At 39.4% G+C, this 21,062-nt stretch overlaps 1 protein-coding gene across 6 annotated transcripts in view; it reads right to left on the bottom strand.

The window, feature by feature from the left end:
• Positions 1–400: 400 nt before the first annotated feature.
• The window catches only part of NETO1 (neuropilin and tolloid like 1), a 117,947-nt gene continuing 97,285 nt past the window's right edge, over positions 401–21,062 (bottom strand). For 2 of the 6 annotated variants that reach the window (XM_061399530.1, XM_061399533.1), the window contains exons 9-11: positions 18,902–19,460; positions 17,855–17,929; positions 9,418–17,001 (exon numbers count right to left, since the gene is read on the bottom strand). In XM_061399530.1, the coding sequence (XP_061255514.1) occupies positions 17,869–17,929; positions 18,902–19,460 (620 nt within the window). In that variant the 3' untranslated portion in view covers positions 9,418–17,001; positions 17,855–17,868. Of the gene's footprint in view, positions 2,252–3,032; positions 5,078–9,417; positions 17,002–17,854; positions 17,930–18,901; positions 19,461–21,062 lie in introns of those variants that run through there. The other 4 variants (XR_009733203.1, XM_061399532.1, XM_061399531.1 and 1 more) reach the window with 4 other exon arrangements.

The raw sequence follows: 21,062 nt of genomic DNA, 5'->3' as shown, positions 1-21,062 counted from the left end.
GTTTCCTCTTGGACATTCATTTAATTCATCACAGTCATGGTGATGATTGCAAAGGATTCAGCATTTCAAGTAAAAGAGGCAGAAGCTAGGTGTTTTTGCTATCACCTTAAGGGATATTTTTAATTGTAAATGTGCCATAGATACATTCTCTATAACACCATATTTACCATATTATAGACCCAGTTCTTTTTCATGCTGTCTTTGGAAATACTATACTCAATTATGTTGCATTTTGAACACAAATCAGTATTCACTTATGTCTTCAAAACATTGTCTATAATCTGTTTCAGTCACAGGTAAGCAACAAGGTATATAACTGTTTGATTAGATTATTGAGTCAAATTACGTATTTGTGTATACATTGATAGTAACTCCATTGAATAATAAATTTGCAGCAGTATTATGGATAAAGATTACTTTATTCCTCAGAGACACAGATAGACTAGGAATAAGTAACACCTGTAAAATAGTGGGTCCTGATAGATGGGCCTGAATCTCCTGATGGTAATTGCATTGAACATTTAATAGCAGGTTTTGTTTTCAAAGGCCTTCCTCTGCATGAATCTTCATGACAGCATTGGTGACAGTGCTATCATTTTGTGTGTTTTAGGTTTGTAGACTCTGCACAAAAGAAGTTTTTTTTTTTTTTTTTTGCATCATGTATAATTCAATATGCTGCCACTTGGTATATAGGAAGACCTCATCTTTACCATTTATGATTTAAAAAATCCAGGCTTTTTAAAGATATGCTTACCTGGAAGCGTTATTTTCATTTAATGGCACTACATTACCTATTGAAAAATATATGAAATTTCTTATAAACTCAGGGGGCTCAAATGTTGCATATTCTAAATAAATGGTAGCCATTGTTGTTCAGTTGCCCAGTCATGTCCAACTCTTTGTGACCTCATGGACTGCACCACTCCAGGCCCTCCTGTCTGTCACCATCTCCCAGAGTTTGTCCAAGTTCATGTCCATGGCATCAGTGATGCCATTCAGCCATCACATTCCCTGATGCCCTCTTCTCCTTCTACCCTCATTCTTTCCCAGCATCAGGGTCTTTTCCAATGAGTAGGATGTTTGCATCAGGTGACCAAAATAATGATAGCCATATTAATAATAAAAAATGAAATACATTCTTTAGAGAATCAACTTTAAAAACATAGTCAATATCCTTTTTGCAAAATCCTTTTGCAATTTCCAAAATAATCTCCTGCCAAAGCCAGAACCAGTTCAGTTCAGTTCAGTCGCTCAGTCGTGTCTGACTCTTTGCAACCCCATGAATCGCAGCACGCCAGGCCTCCCTGTCCATCACCAACTCCCGGAGTTCACCCAGACTCACGTCCATCGAGTCAGTGATGCCATCCAGCCATCTCATCCTCTGTCGTCCCCTTTTCCTCCTGCCCCCAATCCCTCCCAGCATCAGAGTCTTTTCCAATGAGTCAACTCTTCACATGAAGTGGCCAAAGTACTGGAGTTTCAGCTTTAGCATCATTCCTTCCAAAGAAATCCCAGGGCTGATCTCCTTCGGAATGGACTGGTTGGATCTCCTTGCAGTCCAAGGGACTCTCAAGAGTCTTCTCCAACACCGCAGTTCAAAAGCATCAATTCTTTGGTGCTCAGCCTTCTTCAAAGTCCAACTCTCACATCCATACATGACCACAGGAAAAACCATAACCTTGACTAGACAGACCTTTGTTGGCAAAGTAATGTCTCTGCTTTTAAATATGCAGTCTAGGCTGGTCATAACTTTCCTTCCAAGGAGTAAGCGTCTTTTAATTTCATGGCTGCAATCACCATCTGCAGTGATTTTGGAGCCCCCCAAAATAAAGTCTGACACTGTTTCCACTTTCTCCATCTATTTCCCATGAAGTGATGGGACCGAATGCCATGATCTTCGTTTTCTGAATGTTGAGCTTTAAGCCAACTTTTTCACTCTCCACTTTCACTTTCATCAAGAGGCTTTTGAGTTCCTCTTCACTTTCTGCCATAAGGGTGGTGTCATCTGCATATCTGAGGTTATTGATATTTCTACTGGCAGTCTTGATTCCAGCTTCTGCTTCTTCCAGCCCAGCATTTCTCATGATGCACTCTGCATAGAAGTTAAATAAGCAGGGTGACAATATACAGCCTTGACATACTCCTTTTTCTATTTGGAACCAGTCTGTTGTTCCATGTCCAGTTCTAACTGTTGCTTCCTGACCTGCATACAGATTTCTCAAGACGCAGGTCAGGTGGTCTGAACCAGTAGCTGATCACAAAAAGCAATTAGAGAAATTGTCCATTTTAGATACACAGGCTTCTTTGTATATGCTGACTATTTCTATGATGCTTTCTACTTTGTTCCGCCACAGTTAACTGGGTTGAATTAAGCACACTGGTTGGAATAAATGGGGTTTACCTGGTGGCACTAGTGGTAAAGAACCTACCTGAAGATGTAGGAGAGGTAAGAGACACAGGTTCAATTCCTGGATCAGGAAGATCCCCTGGAGGAGGGCATGGCAACTCCAACCCACTCCAGCATTCTTGCCTGGAGAATCTCGTGGACAGAAGAGCCTGATGGGCTACAGTCCATAGGGTTGCACAGAATTGGACATGGCTGAAGTGACTTAGCACAGATGCTCAGTGAAATATATATATATATATATATATAATTTTTAAAATTTCAAGTGTGTTCTTCCCAATGACCATTTTTTTCCTTTCAGAAAAGAATCACTGCACCCCTACTACTGGCAATACCACCATTTGGATTAAGCCGTAGGACAAATCTTCCATCTGTAATTAGTCTAGGTCAGGTCAGGAAAGTAGAATTTCCATGGTATTATAAGGCTCAGACAATAAAGAATCTGCCTGCAATGCAGGAGACCTGGGTTCGATCCCTGGGTCAGGAAGATCCCCTGGCGAAGAGAATGGCACCGCCTCCAGTATTCTTGCCTGGAGAACCCCATGGACAGAGGAGCTTGGCGGGCTACAGTCCATGGGGTCGCAGAGTCGGACACGACTGAGTGACTAACACACCGTCACACACACCGTAAGAATAAGGAGTTTAATACGGGAACTGGGGATTCCACGGATGTAAGAGGAGAACGGTAACCTAGGGCTGAGAACTGCGAATACGTTCCGTAAGGACTTAATGAGCGAAGCACAGGGGGACAGAGAGGACAGAGCTCAGGAACCGCTGGAGCCGCCATTTCTGGTCACCACAGCGGGGAACCGGAAGCTTGGAGACGTGGCCCCGAAGGTGCTGCGTCTGCCCCATGTGACTTCCTGAAAACGACGTCCACCCCGTTCCCCCTTCCAAGTGCTGTGTGAGGGCCTCTCATCACCACCACTACCCCTGAGTCAGAGAGGGAGGGAATACCTTGAACCCCGTTTCCCATCCTACTACACAGTGTTGGTGGTGCTTCGTGAAAAACAGACAATCCAGCTGAATTCCTGTAAAGAGAAATCAAACAAACAACTCACCATTGATGGGAAAATTAGTTTTCATAGAGATGAAGGTGCATGCATATTGTTATTTTTTGTTTTGTTTTTCTCTCTAACCAGCCAAATGGTTTTAAATCCTTTCTTTGGCGTTAGTCATGTAATGTCACTGAGCATCAATTTGCCAAGGAAAAGCATGGGGCTACTTATTCCCATCTTATAATGAGGTTCTGAGGATTGAATTAGATAGTGCATATCAAAAAACAGCCCATCTCAGGAGCCTGATAAATGCAGTCATCATTTAGAATACGTTCTAATGAGAAACCTAGATTAATCTCTGGGAGTCCCTGTATTTATTGGCTCTGTGAACTGGATAAATCAGTTGACATCTTTAAGACTCATCTTACTCACCTGTAAAATGGAGAACATAATAATATCTTCCTTCAGAATTACAGGCAGGATACAATTAAACACAATAATGTATTTTCAAGAATCACTTTATAATTAACCTTAAATGGTTTCACAGTAACTTGTCATTTTCAGTACAAATGTTCACACTGAAACGAGAAAACTCATATCTATTGTTGAAAAACCACTTGAATAAAAAAAAAAATATTTATTCAAGTGAGAAACCAAATCCTCCTAATAGATGCATACGTTGTCTTTGCTTCGACCAAACTCCAGCTTCTGCCATAATCTGACTTGTGCATGACCATCAGGTAAATCGAGAATACTCTAGGGAAAGCAATGAATTGAGTCTGATTATAAAATGGGTTTGCCTTTTTTTTTTTTTTTTTGGTGTGTGATTGCATTTTTGCTTTTTGACAAGTACAATTTCCAAAATAATTTCTTGGATAGTCTTTAGATATATCCTTTCAGAGCTTGACAGGATTAAGCTGTCAATTTACAAAGAATTGCACCAAGAAATGGAATGGTATCTGAAAAAAATATGTAAGCAAATCAAAGTAATCATTCTTGGTAAACCTTGAGGAGAATGTAAATCTCTGATTTTTTTTTTTAAATCAAGTCAATCATGAATAGTTGAGATTTTTGTGATTAAAAAAAAAAGCTAATAGAAAAAAAAAAACTTGTAAAATGTTTGCAGTTCTGCTAAGCCTGGCTTATGCCCAGCACACATTTTTTGAAAAATTTTACTTATGTATTTTTCTGCTCTTCACACTATGCTCTTTTGGCCCAATACATTCTTCACACACTCACTCAAATTCAAATCAGAGGGACTTCCCTGGTAGTTACGATTTGGCCTTCCAGGGCAAGGGGTGCAGGTTCCATCCCTGGTTGAGAAGGTAAGATCCCACATGCCTCTTGGCCAAAAAACCCAAAACATAAAACAGAAGCGACATTGTAGCAAATTTAATACAGACTTCAAAAATGGTACATAGCAGAAAAGTCTTTAAAAAATTGAATCTAATTTCACGTAGATACTTTCTCTCAGCGTAGATCACCCTAACATACACCCTCTTCTTGCTCATCTTGTTTCTCTTACTCTACTGGCATTAGCTTGCCCTATGATTATTCCTCTTATTATGGAAAAGTTTTTCATTCAACCAGAAAGTGTTTATTGTGCATCCAGCATGTCTTCTGGGGTTACAAAAAAATGAAAAGGATTTCTTCTTTCCCTCAAAAAGCTGGCACCCTGGTGGGAAGAAAAGATACAAACATAAGCAATTTAATTATGTATTTAACAAAATATGCTGGGCATCGACTTCTCTTCCCAGAGACCAAATATTGATCTTCCCTCTCTACCAACCCACTGAATAGTGAATGACACAGGAAAAGATGACACCAAAACAAGATGACAAGCAGGGAATAATTTCTGTCTGAAAATTTAGAAAGTATAAATTAAGGAGAGGCTTTGTCAGTGATCCACGCTCACGCAAGATCTGCGGCATGGAAGAGACTCCTCCAGGGCAAGGCACACACGGTCAGAGGCTGTGGGCGTGCAAGCAGCTCCCTGACGTGCAGGCATGTTCTCGAGAGCTCGTCGCCTCACTCCACTCTGTGGACTCCAACGGTTGTGTGGGCTTGCCAGAGAATCTCGAGAACAGCAGAATCATGTAGGCATCAGAGCTCCTTTGGTGCTTCCAGCAGAGACCTTTGGTGCAACATCTCTGAACCCTGCTCCTTCAGGCTTTCCCAAAACTTACTTAAAAGCCCTTACTTCGTAGATGTGTCTCCCATGCCTTGACTAGCCCAGGTGGTTTTGATTTTCCTGGTGGCCCCATGTCAGGCATGTCTGTCCTCTCTCGCCTGCACTGTTGATGCCCCAGTGGTTCCCAGTGGTTCCCGGGGACCTCAGTCCTTGTTCTTGCATGGGCTCTTCTCTGGACAGCAACAGAAAGCACCAGGTAGAGCTGAGCCACTTTCAGCCGCTGCTCTGCTAAAACCCTGCAATGGCTTCACAGTTAAGTCAGAATAAAATCTGATTTTTAAAGCATGGCTTGATCATCCTTATCTGATGCCATCCCCAGCTGCTCCTCCCTTTATCTCTTGATGCTCACTCCCGCCCCATCCCTCCCACACTGTCTTCTCATTCCAAATTCCAGGAAATTTCTTCCCGCAGATATTCACATCTCCCTATTTTACTTGACTAAGACTTTGGTCAAGCATGACACTATCAGATGTGCTCTCGTCTTTTCCTCATAGAGTAACAATTCTGCATCTCAGCTCTCTATTCCTCCAGTATGCCTAATTTTTTGGTCAAGGCACATTCATAAGATGACATGTGATTGTTATTGCTGTTGTTTGTTCTCTTTTGTATGTTTCCTTTAACTAGATTGCATGACACAAAAGAGGGAATATTTTCATCTGTTGTATGACTAAAACAGTCCGTGTACCTTTGCTGTTTGGTGGCTCAGTCGAGTCTGACTCTTTGCGACCCTATGGACTGTAGCCCACCAGGCTCCTCTGTTCATGGGATTTTCCAGGCAAGAATACTGGAGTGGGTTGCCATTTCCTTCTCCAGAGGATCTTCCTGACACAGGGATGGAACCCTAGTTTCCTGCATAGGCAGGCAGGTTCTTCACCAATTGCTTGCAATAAATATTTATTGATGGATTGCTATTGTTTGTGTTACATTTGTTGAATAAATTGGCAATGGCCCTGATAACTACCAAGACAAGCCAAAGGAGCATACATTTGTGGCATTGAACTTCTTGGAATGCCAAAATGTCTAACTGTAGGAAATTCATGGATATAGAAAGAAGAGTCAGACTCTCAATTAAGACACACAAGAATCACGTGTTACACAAGATCAAAATTCACCAATATGTCAAAGGATACAGGTCATCATGAATCTAAGGTGAAGCGTGTGAAGTACAGTGGTGCAAACTCAACACTCCCAGTCCTTTATTGCTGCTGTGGGACCACCAGACAGAATTTCAGCGTAGCGTCCCTCTAAGTGGATTGTGTATGACTTCCCGAGAGACATTTCAGTGATGAAATATTGTCATTTATTACTTAGATAGTTGCATGCTGATTTGGACAGTTTTTAGCAGATTTTGTGCCATAAATCCATGAATTGTAATTTTATTTATCACAAGCAGTTTAGACAGCCCACTGCGTCATGCTATGATGAATCCACAGATGAAGATTCTCTACTATCTTACTCCAGTGATTCCCATCAGGAATTCATAGAGCATTCTTTCAAGGAGAATTGACTGTTATTTCTGTCTTTTGTTCCTTGTCTCTATTGGCGCTCATTAGATCAGAAAGAGTGGTTTTAAGTTAGTGGTTAACATTTTCTTCCTCATTTTTTAAAAAAATTAAGAAGTGGGTTATCAAAAAGCAGCAAAATCATGCATGGTTAAGACTATAGATTCTATACCTGCTGCTGCTGCTGCTGCTAAGTCACTTCAGTTGTGTCCGACTCTGTGTGATCCCATAGATGGCAGCCCACCAGGCTCCGCCATCCCTGGGATTCTCCAGGCAAGAACATTGGAGTGGGTTGCCATTTCCTTCTCCAATGCATGAAACTGAAAAGTCAAAGTGAAGTTGCTCAGTTGTGTTGGACCCTCAGTGACCCCATGGACTGCAGCCTTCCAGGCTCCCCCATCCATGGGATTTTCCAGGCAAGAGTACTGGAGTGGGGTGCCATTGCCTTCTCCGATAGATTCTATACCTAGACTTCCAAAATTAAATCCAGGCCATACAATGTATTAGTTACAAGAGGTTGGGTATGTTATGGAACTTCTTTGAACTGCATTTTCAAGTCTGTAAAATAAAGCTAACAATAACTACCTTCTAAGGTTGTTATGAGGATTGACTAGGAAATACCTGTAAAATGTTTAGAACAGTGATTCACAAAAGTTGAGCCTTCAATCATGGTTTCTGACCAAATACTTTAATGCAGAGCTATTGTTTAGGGAGTCATCACCCTTGTGAGATAAAACTCCTTTCTGTGCCTTCAGAAATGGCTAAGTGGGCTAAACTTACTAGGAAAACAGGAATACGTACAGGTGGGTGTTCTGTTAAAAATTCAAATTTAAGTACTATCAAGAATATTTTTTGTGTGAAATGAATTTATCATAACAATCTATAGTTTCATCCAATTAAGCCAGGAAAATGGATATTCCCCTCTGTGTAATCACAAACTGCAGGGAATCACAATTGAATAGACCCCAGACTGAGTCAAATTACTCAGTGCATCTATCAGTCACATTTCGTTGTCTCCCTGTTCCCTTGAGATAAAAGTTTGATGGTGGTTGACTTTAGAAAGATTAAAATTCTTATCACTGGGTGATTAGATTTGAAGTCATTCCTTGTGAAAAACTGAAGTTATAAAATTTTAACTTTCTATGTTCCATGGCTGATTGCTGCTGCTGCTGCTAAGTTGCTTCAGTCGTGTCCGACTCTGTGCGACCCCAGAGATGGAAGCCCACCAGGCTCCCCTGTCCTTGGGATTCTCCAGGCAAGAACACTGGAGTGGGTTGCCATTTCCTTCTCCAATACATGAAAGTGAAAAGTGAAAGGGAAGTCTCTCAGTCGTGTCCGACTCTTAGCGACCCCATGGAGCCCTAGCAGGCTCCTCCATCCATGGGATTTTCCAGGCAAGAGTGCTGGAGTGGGGTGCCATTGCCTTCTCCGTCCATGGCTGATTAGTTAGAATTTAAGTTATTAACCCTCCTAGGAAATGCTCTAAAATGTCTAATAGACCCGGGTAGAATCTCCATGCTCTCCTGAAGGCACTGACCAACCATTTTTAAAAAGGGAGTTTATTCCCTGAGAACAAAGGAAAAATTTAGAGATCCATAAGAATTGACTCTGGTCCACATGAATGAATTAAGGAGAGTTGACTAGAGCTGTTTGCGTGCATGCTCCGTCACTTCAGTCACGTCCAAGTCTTTTACGACCCCATGGACTGCAGTCCACCAGGCTTATTTGTCCAGGGGATTAACCAGGGAAGAATACTGGAGTGGGTTGCCATTTCCTCCTCCAGGGTATCTTCCCGACCCAGGAATCAAACCTGCATCTCCTGCATTGGTAGGCAGATTCTTGACCACTAGCACCACCTGGGAAGCCCCAGAGCTGTTTAGGTCAGGAATATAAATCAGAAAGAGAACATGTGATGCTTTTTCATTTCAATGCCATTTTAATATAGATGATAGTCTCTTTTTTAAATCCCCATGAGAAGTGAGAGATACCCATGAAAGGGAGGGCTTCTCCGGTGGCTCAGTGGTAAAGAATCCACCTGCAATACAGGAGACACCAGTTCGATCCCTGGGTTGGGAAGATCCCCTGGAGAAGGAAATGGGAACCTGTCTAGTATTCTTGCCTGGAGAATCCCATGGACAGAGGAGCCTAGTGGGCTGCAGTCCATGGGGTGGCAAAGAATCAGACATGCCTGAGGCACCAAACAACAAAACAACAACATGAAAGGGAACACCTGCTCATCAGAAACATATGCATTGCTCTCATATCTAATTTAATGTCTCATGACTAAAGAACTAATAGCTCAGAAACAACTGAGTCAAATACTTCATTCTTGTGTGAAATTTAATTAGGCAACGTTGTCATAAGTTTAGCAAAACAATCTCAGGGAAGGGTTTCGAAAATGCCCTTAGCAAGGGAAAACATTTCAGTTAAAATCCATCAACATCTTTGGGTCAGGAAAACAGAAAACACAGTAGATACATCAACAGAGAGACTGCTCAAGGAAATTCTGTTATACAGGTTGGAAGACAGGAAAAATGAAAAGGGTATGGGGGGTCACAGGTATTAAGCCACACAAAGCCTGGCCAGCTCTGGGGCTGAGGAAACACGGAAATGAACCGAGGTTTTCAGAATATAGAATCCAGGAGTCCTTCAGAGGCAGGGCTGAGTGCTTTGAGAGAGACACATAGGCTGGTTCATCTGTCTCTGAGGGAGCGGCGAGCCTTGGTCCCCAGGTGCTGAAGGAGTTTGGAGGCTGCGCTGAGTCCAAGTAAATGCCAGACGGAATTCAATCCCTCGAAGGCCGACAGAAACAGAAGAAAACCTAGATGTCCTCTGGGTCCTCATCTGTCACTCCATCTTCCTCTCCTCACCTCTCTGAGGAGGTCTGAGCAGGGATCAGCTGGCAAAGGAGATGGTTCATTTGCAGTGTGTCAGCCCTACTCATCTAGAGCAGAGTCAATTTGAAGGTGATATATAACACCTTACCAACAAGAACAGTCCTTCAAAAAATGATGCCTGCTTACAGGTGGCTGAAGGACAACATAGGGTCAGAAAATATCTGTATATCATAGAAAAATCTCAGCAAAATTGGGAGAAGAAACTTGGCCTTAGAAAAGGGGTAAAGAGGGTGTGTGTTCTCACAAGTGCATGAATATTTATAAAATCATAATTCTTTAATATTATCAATTAATAAGAGTTTGTTAATCTTTTCTTTTGACACATAAAGAATGTCCTTTCAGACAGTTGGGCAAGTGTATTATATGAAACTATTTTGTAGTAGTATACATCCTTAACAATAATGATCTACTAGGAAGAGCTGCCTTTCAAAGAGTGGTTTTTTAAAAAGATACTTTCATTCATAAAGTTAGCATATGTAAGAATATAAAAATCTAGAGAGACTTTTATTAAAAGCTATTAAGTAGTACTCCCTCAGGCTTACTTTGAATCTGGCTTAATTTTACAGTGTTTAGAAAAGTGGAAGTGTTATCGCTCAGTTGTGTCCGACTCTTTGTGACCCCATGGACTGTAGCCCACCAGGCTCCTCTGTTCATGGGTGTCCAGGCAAGAATTCTGGAGTGGGTAGCCATTCCCTTCTGCAGGGGATCTTCCCAACCCAGGGATCAAAACTGGGTCTCCTATATTCCAGGCAGATTCTTTAACATGTGAGCCACCAGGGAAGGACCGTAGTTTCTAGAAGGAAGGGCTAATAAATAGAAGCCAAGTGACAGGTCAGGACAGTGCTTCTGTGCCAAGTAAAGAAATGATTAATTTAAATGTAACTTTTGTACTCATCTGCTCCTTCAAACAGAGTCATACTGACTGTGCACTTAACAGCTATTTTGAGGGATACCCAAATTGCCCATTCCTGATACCTACATTTAAATCCTTATGTTCTAGAAATAACAATTCTCAATTATACATCATTAGTAGCACACCTGTGCTATGTCTCTTCCAGTACCAACCTCAGTTATGACAGATGGTGGCAAATTAATAGCTAAGAGGTAAAGGCTGATCTCCTTCTCCCCCAGCTACTCACCCCTACAGTCCTTCCATTTGGTCCTGACCTAAGAAGCCCTCCCAAACTGATGAAAGGTGAGGTCTACTCCTGAGTTGTCTAAATCCCAGGTTGATCACAGTGTTGGAGAGCTCCTTCTTTGTCAGCAATGCCTGGTTCACAGGTGGATAAACATGGGCCACAGAGTTGACATTTTCCCCACTCTGTGGGACAAACTGGTTAGACACACATGTGAAAACCAGAGCTCCCATACTGCTACCACCATTTCACATTGTTTATTTATAGACAGTGTCATCTCGAATTTTTGTAGCAAATTTCTTCATTAGGTACAGACTTTGTATTTTACAGATAAAGAAAGTGAATCTCAGAGAATTCCAACAACATAAGGGCGCATGAAAAATACGAAGTGAAACTAATATTTGATTTTGAATTCATTCTGTTGAAAAGCTATTTTCATTGCATCATACCACATTTTTATACCATAATTTGGCCACCTGATGCAATAAGCCGACTCAGTGGAAAAGACCCTGGTGCTGGGTAAGATCAAAGGCAAGAGGAGAAGGGGGTGACAGAGGATGAGTTAATTGGATGGCATCACCGACTCAATGGACATGAGTTTGAGCAAACTCTGGGACGTGGTGAAGGACGGGGAAGCCTGGTGTGCTGCAGTTTGTGGAGTTGCAAAGAGCCGGACATGACTTAATGATTGAACAACAATAATGATTATGAGACTGAAGTTACCTATCTAGTTAGCTATATGCTTGCTTATCCTGCTCTCAAGCTATCATGCAAATGTATACCGAACTACTGTCTGGGACTGAAAACCAGAATTTTCAGTCAAGTGTTGGCGTTTCTGTTTGTACTTGTTAAGCTCTGGAGCACAATGCTGTTCAGTAAGATGATGCAATAATATAAGCACTGGAGAAAATCTCACTTGGGTGAAATAAAAATTGGTGGGTTCCAGAAGTCATACATTTCACTGTGGACAAGAGGAGGCCGGGAGTTATTTTTCATAACTGCTCCATGTAGATGATGCATTTGTTCCATGCTGACTAGGAAATGAAGTTTACACATAATTTAGGAAAAATGATTTATTTATAATGTGTTATAGGGTATAAAAAGTATCTTCCAATGCATTGTCATTTGGTCCTCAAGAGCAATAGGATGGAGAGAAGTTACTATAATACATATTTTTACAGCTGAGAAAACACAAAAGCATGGGATTTTTGTGATTAAGCATCAACTTATTTCAGTGAAACATACTATATTGAATATTAAAGGGTTGTATTCACATCAGTGAGGACTGATGGCTGATTCTAGGGTTAATCAGCTTGAGTTCAGACCTGGATATTTCATTCCTTATTGTGTAATCCTAGAAAAGCCACCAAAACTCTTTGCAGTTTCTTCATATGTACAATGGAATTTTTGACAACAACAAGAACAACCATAACAAGTATTGTTAGTAGTAATCATAGAATTGCTAAGATGACTAAAGGAATAAACACATGGAAAACTTTCAGAATGGTGCTTAGCATGTAACACTCATTATCTTGACTAGTTACCCAACCATAATCTTGAAATAATAAAAAATGGTAGAAAACAAACAGAAAATAAGACAGATATTTCTAGGTATCTAACCATCCACTAGTTGTTCTTTTTAGTATCTTGTTTCGGTACTGTTCTGATTTCCTCTACTTATTGCAGTTTTGTTCAGTTTAGGTAATACAGTGCTGTCAAAGGATTCTACTTCAAGTACAATTTTTCAGCCAAACTTTGCTGAGATCTTGAAATCCTGAGAATGAAATGTGAAATCCCTTGGATGGCATTACCTGCATTCTACAAATCAAGATGTAAATGCAATTTTGCTCTTCCAACTGTATTGACTATTATTCCTTCAGTCTAATCCTCTGTTCCAGCCAACTCAATTCCATGGCCTTGGGAGACTGTTCTCTACTCTGATTTCTCTAGGTGGAAATCTCCCTGATATACTACTTGGCCACAGTCCTCAATCTTCAAGATCTGCTTAGAAAAGCAACTATTCATTAAACCTCTCTTCTCTCCTTGAGAATATATCCTACCTCCATATCTGTGCTAATAATGTCTTTATTATAAAACACTCTTTGTATTGTACACTCCTGACAGTTGAATATATTTCATCTTCCATGCCAGATTAGCAGGAAGTAACTAATTAGCTTTTCTAATGGAAAGCTTAGCAAATAATTTTGAACTTCATTTTCCTTACTGACCTCCTCTAAGAACACTTTCCTCTATAAGCCTCCATAATTTTGTTCCTTGTCAGCTCGCCACCTTTTCTTGTTGTCCCCAAAGCACTTAGGAAGAGTCCTGGCACACAGTTTATACAGGCTCAAAAAACACTGGCTATGTTAAACTTAGCCCATGAGAAAACGAATGGAAAGCACAAATTTTATAATGTGATATAAAAGGAAATTTTTATTTTAAATAGTTTATATGTTGTGTTTTCTGGCCACTTTTACATTTTGTGTCTAGATCTGTGTCTATTAAGAGGAGGGCAAATTTTTTTTTTATTTTTCCAAAGAATGAGCCAATGTAAAATGACAATGCTTTAGAGTATGGGGAGGTGGTAGAAGCTGGGGATAAACAAGAACATGCTGGCTGCACAACTGTGGACAAAAATAAATGGTTTAACTTAACAATCACGCTGGTGCAGTAGTAAGAGCCTTCTGGGAACCAGCTCTCATAAGTTTGAAGTCTGAAGCAGGTTGAGTTTATTATTCATACCTCTCTAATTAGGCTTATAGCCACACTTTAATTCTCTAATCAAATGGAATTTAATTATGACAAATCAAACATTACATATGATTATTCTCCAATATGATATGTAAAAATGGCATATGTATAAAATCAAGTGCAGAAAATTGTATTTCCAAATCAGCACACTAGACTTGAATTAGGCAACTAAAATGCATTTGGACAGAAGTTAAAAAAACCTTCATTCAGGGTTTCAGAGGTGTTGCACATAACCATGATATGCCTCCCAGATTTTGAAAGTGAATTCAAACGTAGAGAATTGAAACTGAAACAGCTATTTTCAAATGAATGAATGTGGTGTGTGAATATGCTATCAGAAAATTATCTTATGGGATTAATAAAGCAGTCATACAAGTAATATTTGAATTTGCTTTATCAAAAATGTATCTTTATTAAAATAACTTGATTTGAAACATCTTGAAAGTCTCAAAATATCCCTTTCCTTATCTACATATGTCTCCCCATTTGAATTTAAATCAAAGGTTGATATTCAGATGATATGGCCTGATATAGCCAATACATATGCTGGTAAAATTTTAATGCTGACTTTTAAAGACCTTCCCGTAGGGGACTCTCAGGCATTGTGGAGCCGCCGCACTCTCAGGGTCCAGCATCTAGATTTACAGCAGGGACAACAGGTGCCTCCAGGTCCCTTCCTCAGACTCATCACTACCTTCTCGAATCATCAGGCAATGCCCATACTTAGACATTTTTAGTGTTACCACTGGAGAGGCCTATCTTCATTTGAAATATTTTTGCTTTCTATAGAGCTGTTGTGTGTTAAATATATGTAAGCCATCTATCTTCATCATTACACCTAATGCAGTTGGATTTGTTTTGTAAGTTCTTGATTTATGGTGTAAATCTCCTTTCAGCCGTGAATCAGCAGATCGGAAGCATCCTGCTTCTTTAGGAAGAACTAGAGAGAAAAGTCCTGTGGATATTTCAAGGGACAGTGAAAAGTAAGTGGTTCACATGTACACCATCCTTTTTGAGATTATTCATTCAAAGTGTATAGGATCTTATGACAATTTTTAAATAGAGATAATATTTCTAAATAGAGATTTTTAAATAGACTCAATGAGCATGAGTTTGAGCAAACTCCAGGAGATGGTGAAGGACAAAGAGGCCTAGCATGCTGCAGTCCTTGGGGTCGCAAAGAGGTCAAACATGACTTAGCGACTGAACAACAACAACAGAGAGAATAATTTAAAATATAGCCAATCACTTAAGAACAGATCTCTGGATGCATTAACTTTGAAATAAAAAGGGCATGAAAATAAGCATAATAATAAAAGAATTAGTCAAGTCAAATTAAAAAAGACTAAATTTTAACATAATGTGTATAAAATCTGTAGCAAAACAATAAAAATAATCTTTCTTTATAATGTTCTACACAGCTTTTCTATTCACCAGTTTATCAAATTCATGAAGTGATTATTTCTGTGGACTGATATTTTTTTAAAATACAGACTACTCAGAATTGCTATCATAATTAATTTTCTTTTCATAATTTTTTCTTTCCCATTTATTTGTTTCTGTAACACAGAATTCCCAACAGGGATGTATGTGAGTAAATTCATCTATTGAGTTTGTAGAGCTTGCTTGTGTTACCTGGTTGGAATTGTGATAGACTAGACAGCTTTGCTATTGAAGGACAAAATTCTGTAGAATTCAGCAGTTTTGGAAATGCTATTAAGCAGATTTATAGTAATCTGGTTTTTATAAATTATTTTCTAAGAATACACATTCAATATTTTAAAATTACCCACTCACTAAATCAAACTATAGAATGTATATATAATTCAAAAGCAATTAAATATATTATAATATTATTTTATTTATATTAAACATCATAATTAGTAAGCTTTCAGGATTTATATATGTGCCTGAGTATAAGGAAAACTCAGAATTGTGTAATTTTGGGTCATATGGGGCTTGTGATTTTAAAGTATTAAGAAAAAAAAAGTTTCTTTTCTAAAAGGGGACCATATTCCATAAAGTTTTCAAAGTCAAATTTGAAAGAAGTATGCCTTAATCTTAAGGACCTCCTGTAGCCTAAAAGGTGGGAAGAATTGATATAAAGCGTGTACTTACGTAACTCAGTTTCTATCACTCTAATAGAAGAAAGCATTTCTCTTAACTCAAGTTAGAAAATTATTATACATTTTTATATATCTTTATATAAAAAGTTACAAGAGCAAGCATGTGACACAGGAAATGGAAGAGTAACAGCAGTATTAGAGAATGCATGCTTTTTACAGCGTGTCTAATAAAAAGAACATTTTTCCAACTCAAATATCCAGTACTGACATGCAGGGTATTTTCTTAAACTGCCAATCAATCATATTGCTAAATGCTTAATCAAAAATCATTTCTATTAAAGGGTATGAATGGTAAAATACCTGACTTCAAAACTATTTCTGAAACTTGGAATCTTCCTTTGGTTTAAAAAAAAAAAAAAAAGGAAATGGGGGTATATAGGAAAGACAAAAAAAAAATTGAGATTTTTCTTATTGCAATCTAGTAATTTTACTTAGTACTTTTGGCTGCATTTAATGATATTACAACAACAGATGTTTATAGTCCATAAAACCTCTAGCTGGTGTTTCCATGGTCCATATTTTCACTTTTCACTGTAGCATGTTCAAAATCACTCAGGAACGCACTATTCTCAAGCAGTCTACATAATGAAAACAATGTACATGTAACACAAAGTTCATCCAAAATTGTGGGGCTTTTTCACATATCACACAATGTACAATCATCTAACAAAGACAGAAAGCAACATAGAAACAAAGTGAAACCCACAGGAAAAATAAAGTTGGGATAGTCTCAATCAGGAACTAATTTCTTCTTCAAGTTTCCAGTAAATCTCAAAATGTATTTAAAAACTAAGGAGCACTTGGTGGCCTGCAACCAAATTACGAAATGAACATATCATTGTGCAGCGGGGAGGTCTTGCCGAAGTAATAACAAATGTCTGTAATTCTTAAGTTTGGATAAAGGCAGTGGAATGAATTTAGAAATATGTCCACTTTTCACAATTCACTATAGAATTTCCTTTTCACAGTCCCCATGTTTGTATAAATAGTTCTTCTCTGAAAATAAAACACAGTTAAAACATTTTCTCCCAATGAAATATGCGCACAAATCCACCAACTTATCAAGGTAACATAGAGCACAGGAAAGCATTCACCTAATTCAAGAATAGTGGATAGGTCTGAAGAGCTTTGAAGAGATTAACTGTCAAGTAAATGTAACTGGAGACAAATTAGTCTAATAGAGACATAGACTATTAAGTGCTAAAAATAAAGCCATTATGTTACCTGATAACAAAAATAGATGTACACAGAGACGACTGATATTTATGGAAAGTTTTACATTATCAAGCATTCAAATTTTATATTATAAAATTTGACATAACATGCTGCATTTAATTTGGATGAAATAAGCTACATATTCATGCAAAAATAAGAGTGTGCAAATTGTATCAGTACCACCAAATAGTGTATGCGTTTTGAGTAGATATTGCCAAATTAATACAATTATTGCCAGTTTTATATGTTGACTTCAGTTATATTGAGACAGTATTCAATTCTTTAACTACGAGAACCTTGGATTTCTTTTGATATTTCTTTTAAGAGTTCACCAATTTTTGTATCTTTAAGTTAAAGCATATAAAGTTTAATTTCTTAACATCCTTTTAAATTACATTGTAGTCTAATGCTTGATGGTAAGAATCTTAACATGTATTTTAAAGTTACGTCTACTAAGAATCATCCATCCATCAGCATTGAATCCAGTATGTTTCGAATCATGAAATGTTATGAAACACATATCTCAGGAAATAATGAGTAGATAGCACATTCCCTAAAAAAACCGCAAGACGACTGCAACGAAACAAAACGGAATACAACAAAGTGGGAGAAGGAGCCAAGGGCACTTGCTTACCTTGAATTTTCTTTTTAGACCCTAGTTGTGTTGTATTCAGATTCATGTTTGCTTAGAGACCCAATGAGGCAGAACCTGGAATGTTATGGCTATTTCATTCAACAAAGTAATATTTTCACAAAAAAATAAATATGCACACAAATATTTACTTAAAAGCATTCCTAAAAATTCATAAAAGTGTGGAAATAGATTTTTTTTCCCATCAGCATGCAAAAATAGCTAATCAACTAAAACTAGGTTTCTGAGGTTATATAATGAATGGAGGAAGTATAAACTTTTATAAAACAAACTAAATGCTAGTAAACATGCAGAGCAAAACAAAAGTAGATTGGATTTGGGGATTTAAAATCACTTCTAGTTTTCTAAGTTTAAATTTTCTTTCCTCAAGACTTTTATTAATTTGGGGGCTCATAATACAATATAGATAATATTGTCTTCATATCAAAAGGAAAATGTTTTTACTAATCCTTGCCACAATTAAATATAAATGTTTAAGGTTTTAGCATACCACACTATCAAACACAATTTGTAATATAAGTATTATGTGGTATGTGGGAAAAAGTATTTTAATGTTCATACCAAAAATATAATGCATTATATTGCAAAATATGTTATTTTTACATTAAAATTGTTCAGCAAGATGGGTTAACCACCTTGGTAAGGCAATTAATTCCAAATATCATCTCACATCTTAAAATATAGAAATATTGATGAGAGCAACCTTTATCACCACATGGAAGAAAATTAGCCATATAAATCTGCAATATAAGTTAACACCAGATCTTTTATAGAAATAAATATTATATACGTATAGAAATAAACAAAATCTCTTTGGTCTGTGTAAGCACACCTATATGTACCTAAATGGGATTTAGGAAAGGTATAGATAGCAGGGAAACAAGGAAAAGAAGAGGCAAACTCTGAAATACTACGGTTTGTCATGAACGAAAGAGAGACTGAAATGGGAAGACAAACTAGAACACGGTATGCTGGAAGCATCTCAGTCTTCAGGTTATACTTGTCATCAAAAAATCTATAGATACTGACCGCTGGACGGCTTTCTCGTGGCGGGACAGCCTGTGACTCGTGGTGGGCACCTCCTCGATCTCGTCGATGTCACAGGCGTCGGCAGCCTCCTGGGAGTAGTTGTGTTTCATGACGAGGATGTTCCTTCTGTTCATGGGCGGGATGAGGGGTTTGATGGGCTGTGGGGGCATCTCGGTCAAGACAGAAGCATCTCTCGTGCTGAGGTTGCTGCGGCTGCCTTTCGCACTGGACAGTTGTGAACCACAGTGATGGTCGTGAATGCATTTGGAAGAGGACCTCCTCAGTTTATGGTAGTTTTCAAAGTCGTCGGCCACATCGGCAAAGTCAGCTGTGGCTCCCGTCCCTCTGAGGGTGCACAGCTCATAGTGAGGAGGCTCAAACACCTCCTGGAAAACTGTCTGGTCAAAGTCCGATTTCCTTTGGACATATTTTTTACGAGGCTGTTTGATCTGCACAATGACAGAAATGATAATAAGGATGATCACAATGCAGGAAGTCACGCCAATGACCGTCCCGCTGGTGTTGGTCAGCTGGTCCAGCAGCCCGGCCTTCCTCTTTTCTACAGGTCCAGGAAGCGAAAACAACAAACAAAACAAGAAACAACCCACCACGCATTAATATGGCAGTCAAAGCGTACATGGAGAACTTCAAGATGAAATAGGCTGAGCGTAAAAATTTTCACTGTCTTAAATGTAAAACAAGTCTTTAAAAGACACAAAGAATTTCACAAGAGCCCTATCTGCTAGCCTCAGAAACAGCCACCACCTCCAACCCCGCCATTGCACAGCATCGCTCCCTTAAATGTAATATATGTTTTGGAGAAGGTCTCATAAAACCTTTAGGATAAAATCTGGAAATCAGCTGGTCATGTTAAAAAAAAACAGTACATTCTTTTTCTTCTCATTGGTGTAAGAAAACTCACACATGCCACCATGGGAACATGAACATACCTATATTGTTTTGTATTTATTCTTGATGTGGATAACTGAACTCACAGTTTTCTGATATCAAAAGGTTATGATTACACTTTAAGACAGACACTTCTGGAATGCTGGCATGAGGATTTCTGTGGGTCTTTCCCCCAGTGAAACAGTTTTGGCAAAAATTTTTAAAGTAACATTTAAAGTTTATGGAAATTGAATGGCATACAGCAAACAGAGGTACATACGTTCAAGAAAATCTACTAAATTTCTTTAAGAACAGGGAGAGCTTGTGGCCTTTGAGCTCCTCCACCCTCAGTTCGTCCTGATGGTTTCTCTCCCTATTGGCCCCAGTTTGGAGGTACAGCACCCCCCACCCCACCAGCAAGGGCAAGCCGCCAGCATTTCTCTACTCTCTTTTCAACCCCCGAGATCCATCCTGCAGATTCTCCATTCCAGGCAGGAGTGGGGGGCCAATGCTGGGCCTTCCCCTCCTCCGTCCAAGGCCCCACTGGTAGGATAGAAGTTCTACACCTGGACAGCAGGTTGAGCACACCAGGCTCCAATCACACGCGCCCCATCTCACTCATAGCGTGAAACCATCTGAAAGGGCAAGCTGAGAAGACCAGCGGTCACCATCCTCAGCCAGGGCCTGATTCATAAAGCGGGAGTGTTCCTCCCAGAGAAGTGAGGTGCTGTCCCTGCCTCCATCCCACCCTTCCCATCAGTGCACAGAGAGTGGCGGTGCCCTAGAGAGAGGTGGGCCACAAGAACCATGGCAACAAATCCGCTTTAACCAAGTAAAGCCAGTCTCTAACAGTGCTGCATGAGGGTCTTCACAAAACATTTAACCCCCTTCCATTCCAAAGTGGTTCCTTGGACACAACACGGATCATTGCCTACATCCTCTAAATAACTGTTGCCAGGTCTGCTTTTCTTGTTGATTCTGTGAGCAATAGGTACTGTGGTAATGGCTCTCTGCTTCAATATTTTAATAGAAGATATTGGACTTTAGGGCTGCCCGGGTGGCATAGTAGTAAAGAATCCACCTCCCATTGCAGGAGATGCAAGAGATGCAGGTTCAATCCCTGGGTTGGGAAGATCCCTTGTGGAGGAAGTGGCAACCTGCTCCAGTATTCTTGCCTGGGAAATGCCATGGACAGAGGAGCCTGGTGGGCTACAGTCCCTGGGGTTGAAAAAGAGTCAGCCACAACTGAGCAACTGAGTGTGCACACACACAC

The sequence above is a fragment of the Bos javanicus genome, chromosome 24, assembly GCF_032452875.1.
Source record: "Bos javanicus breed banteng chromosome 24, ARS-OSU_banteng_1.0, whole genome shotgun sequence".
Classification (NCBI taxonomy): Eukaryota; Metazoa; Chordata; class Mammalia; order Artiodactyla; family Bovidae; genus Bos; species Bos javanicus.
Note: the sequence above shows the minus strand (reverse complement) of the source record. Positions and strands in the feature narration are given on the sequence as shown.